The sequence below is a fragment of the Alosa alosa genome, chromosome 19 (genome assembly GCF_017589495.1).
Source record: "Alosa alosa isolate M-15738 ecotype Scorff River chromosome 19, AALO_Geno_1.1, whole genome shotgun sequence".
Taxonomy (NCBI): domain Eukaryota; kingdom Metazoa; phylum Chordata; class Actinopteri; order Clupeiformes; family Clupeidae; genus Alosa; species Alosa alosa.
The window spans coordinates 9,058,228-9,060,727 of record NC_063207.1 but is presented as its reverse complement, the minus strand read 5'-3'; the positions used below and the strand labels follow the sequence as shown (position 1 = coordinate 9,060,727).

At 45.4% G+C, this 2,500-nt stretch overlaps 1 protein-coding gene across 1 annotated transcript in view; it reads left to right on the top strand.

Annotated features, from left to right (window-relative positions):
* The window catches only part of gfra4a (GDNF family receptor alpha 4a), a 38,647-nt gene that overhangs the window by 6,291 nt on the left and 29,856 nt on the right, over positions 1–2,500 (top strand). The window contains 1 exon segment of the mRNA XM_048228297.1: positions 1,633–2,002. Within this exon segment, the coding sequence (XP_048084254.1) occupies positions 1,633–2,002 (370 nt within the window).

Sequence of the window (2,500 nt, the reverse complement as noted above, 5' to 3'; positions counted from 1 at the left end):
CACACACACACACACACACACAGAGAAATTGAAACGCAAGTGCATACACACAAGAACATGTACTTGCTGAACCCCCAAACTGGGCTAATCAGTGGCACTCACTCTTTCTCTTAATGAATACACTAAATCATTTAGCCATTCGCTCAGCACAGGCATTCTGTGAGATAATGGAAATACACACTTAAAGGTATACTATGCAGTATCAGGTTTTATTGCCGACTGTAGAGCTCTCACTAGAGTCCCGATATATTTATATAAATCTGTTTGATCTACTGCCCTCTGGGAAGAGGTACAGAAGCCCGCGCCCCCCCGACTACCAGACTCACCAACAGCTTCATACACCAAGCTGTAAGGATGCTGAACTCTCCTCCCTCTCCCCTCCACCCTCAGCTACATAACATCCTGGACATTGGACCCACAATGGCCGCCTGCACTACTCCACTTGCACACTTGAACACTTACACACTTGTACACTTTACAACTTGGTGTTGTTGTCCTGAAAACACAACACTTCTGCTGCTCTTACATAACTTGCACCACTATGCCACTTTCTTTATTACTTAGGTCAAACAGAACTACCCAAGCCTTTTATTGGCCTGACTTTGCACTAGTATTTTATTGACTGTCTATGCACAATTTCAACCAAATTTTGCTGCTCTTATTTTTTCATTATTATATGTGCCCTCTATTTACTTATTTACTTACTTTTTGTTTACTTGAATGTTATGTTTGCCTGTGGACTTAAATTGGTAAAATATGTCTTGTCTTCACCGTGGATAGTGAGAAACGTAATTTCGATCTCTTTGTATGTCTGGAACATGTGAAGAAATTGACAATAAAGCTGACTTTGACTTTGACTTTGACTTTGACTTTGACTTTGACTTTGACTTTGACTTTGACTTTGATTTATATTTTACTCTGCCGTTGTAAATAGCCTACTTCTCGTGGCTTGTTCCTCCTGTACACAATGAAAATGCTTTTGTTGTGGAGGCGAAGGATTAACAACAGGCAAAAACTATCTCTAAAGAGCTATCTACTGCCAAGGTAATGTTTCACGATTCTCGCGAGAAGTCTTCGGGTGGACAAGTTGGATGGCTGGTTCTCTCATTAGCGGCTCACTATGCCTATGCTATAGGGCTATGACAGGTGAAAGATTAGCCTATTACGAGTTCATTTAAGATCAAAATGGCTTCGTAAAGTTTATATTAAGGTGGACATTGTGCATAGTGTACCTACTCGGTCTTTATAAACAAGTACATTTACCGCCAGATCTCATGTGGCATATTACATTGACTTGTATCCTTTTTGTTCTCCATCTTCCTTTCTCTCTGTCACACTCTCTCTCCTTCTGTTTTTTTCCTTACTCTCTTTCTCTCTCTTTCTTGTTTCCCGCTGTCTCACTCTCTCCTTTTGTTTTTCTGTCTCTCACACTTTCTCTTTCTCTCTGTCTTTCTCTCTGTCTGTCTCTCTGGCTGTCTCTCTCGTTTTGTTATTCTGTTTGTCTCTTTATCTCTCTCTCACTCACACTCTCTTATTCTATTTTTCTCTTTCTTTCTGTCTCTCTCTGTCTTTCTTTCTTTCTCTTTCTCTGTCTGGTCTACCTCTATCTGCCTCTCTCTCCCATTCCCTCAGAGTCCGAGGTGGGCATGACGGCGGTCAACCGCTGCCTGGACGCGGCGAAGGCCTGCAATGTGGACGAGGCGTGCCAGAAGCTGCGCACCGAGTACGTGTCGGCGTGCATCGGAGCATCCGCCTCCTCGACCCGCAGCGGTCAGCAGCCTTGCAACCGGATGCGCTGCAGCAAGGCGCTGCGCAAGTTCTTTGACCGCGTGCCGCCGGCGCATGCCCACGCGCTGCTCTTCTGCCCGTGCCAGGACACAGCATGCGGCGAGCGCCGGCGCCAGACTGTGGTGCCCGCCTGCTCCTACGAGGAGGGCCCGGCCGCCGACAAGCCCAACTGTCTGCAGCAGCTGCGCGTCTGCACCGCCGACTACGTCTGCAAGTCAGTTGCCTCCACACACACACACACACACACACACACACACACACACACACACACACACACACACACACACACACACACCCATAAGCATAGACGTACATGCATACACCCACAAACATACAGTATATGCACAAGCATACAGACACAAGCATACTCCATACCTGTCATCCCATCTCTGTAGCGAAATAGCCTTGCTAAATTCCTTTAAAGGGAAACTTGGCAGGATTTCCCCCTCTGCTGGAGAAATTGTGCATTATGCTATTTCAAACTGTGGGAAAAGGTAACGATAAAGCACATGGATTTGTTTACAAGCTAGCTTAACGGTTAGCATAAGTTTGGCAGAACTATGTGGATAAATAAGGTAAGAAACACGATTTAAAAACGAAGTTTCTTGTTTCTCACTTCTCTTTCCGGGACGGTAGTCTCAATGTTGCAAGGTTGGTTTTTCATTTGGGGACGCTTAGGGTGCAGCGGGGAAAGTCACCATTTTCACCGGAA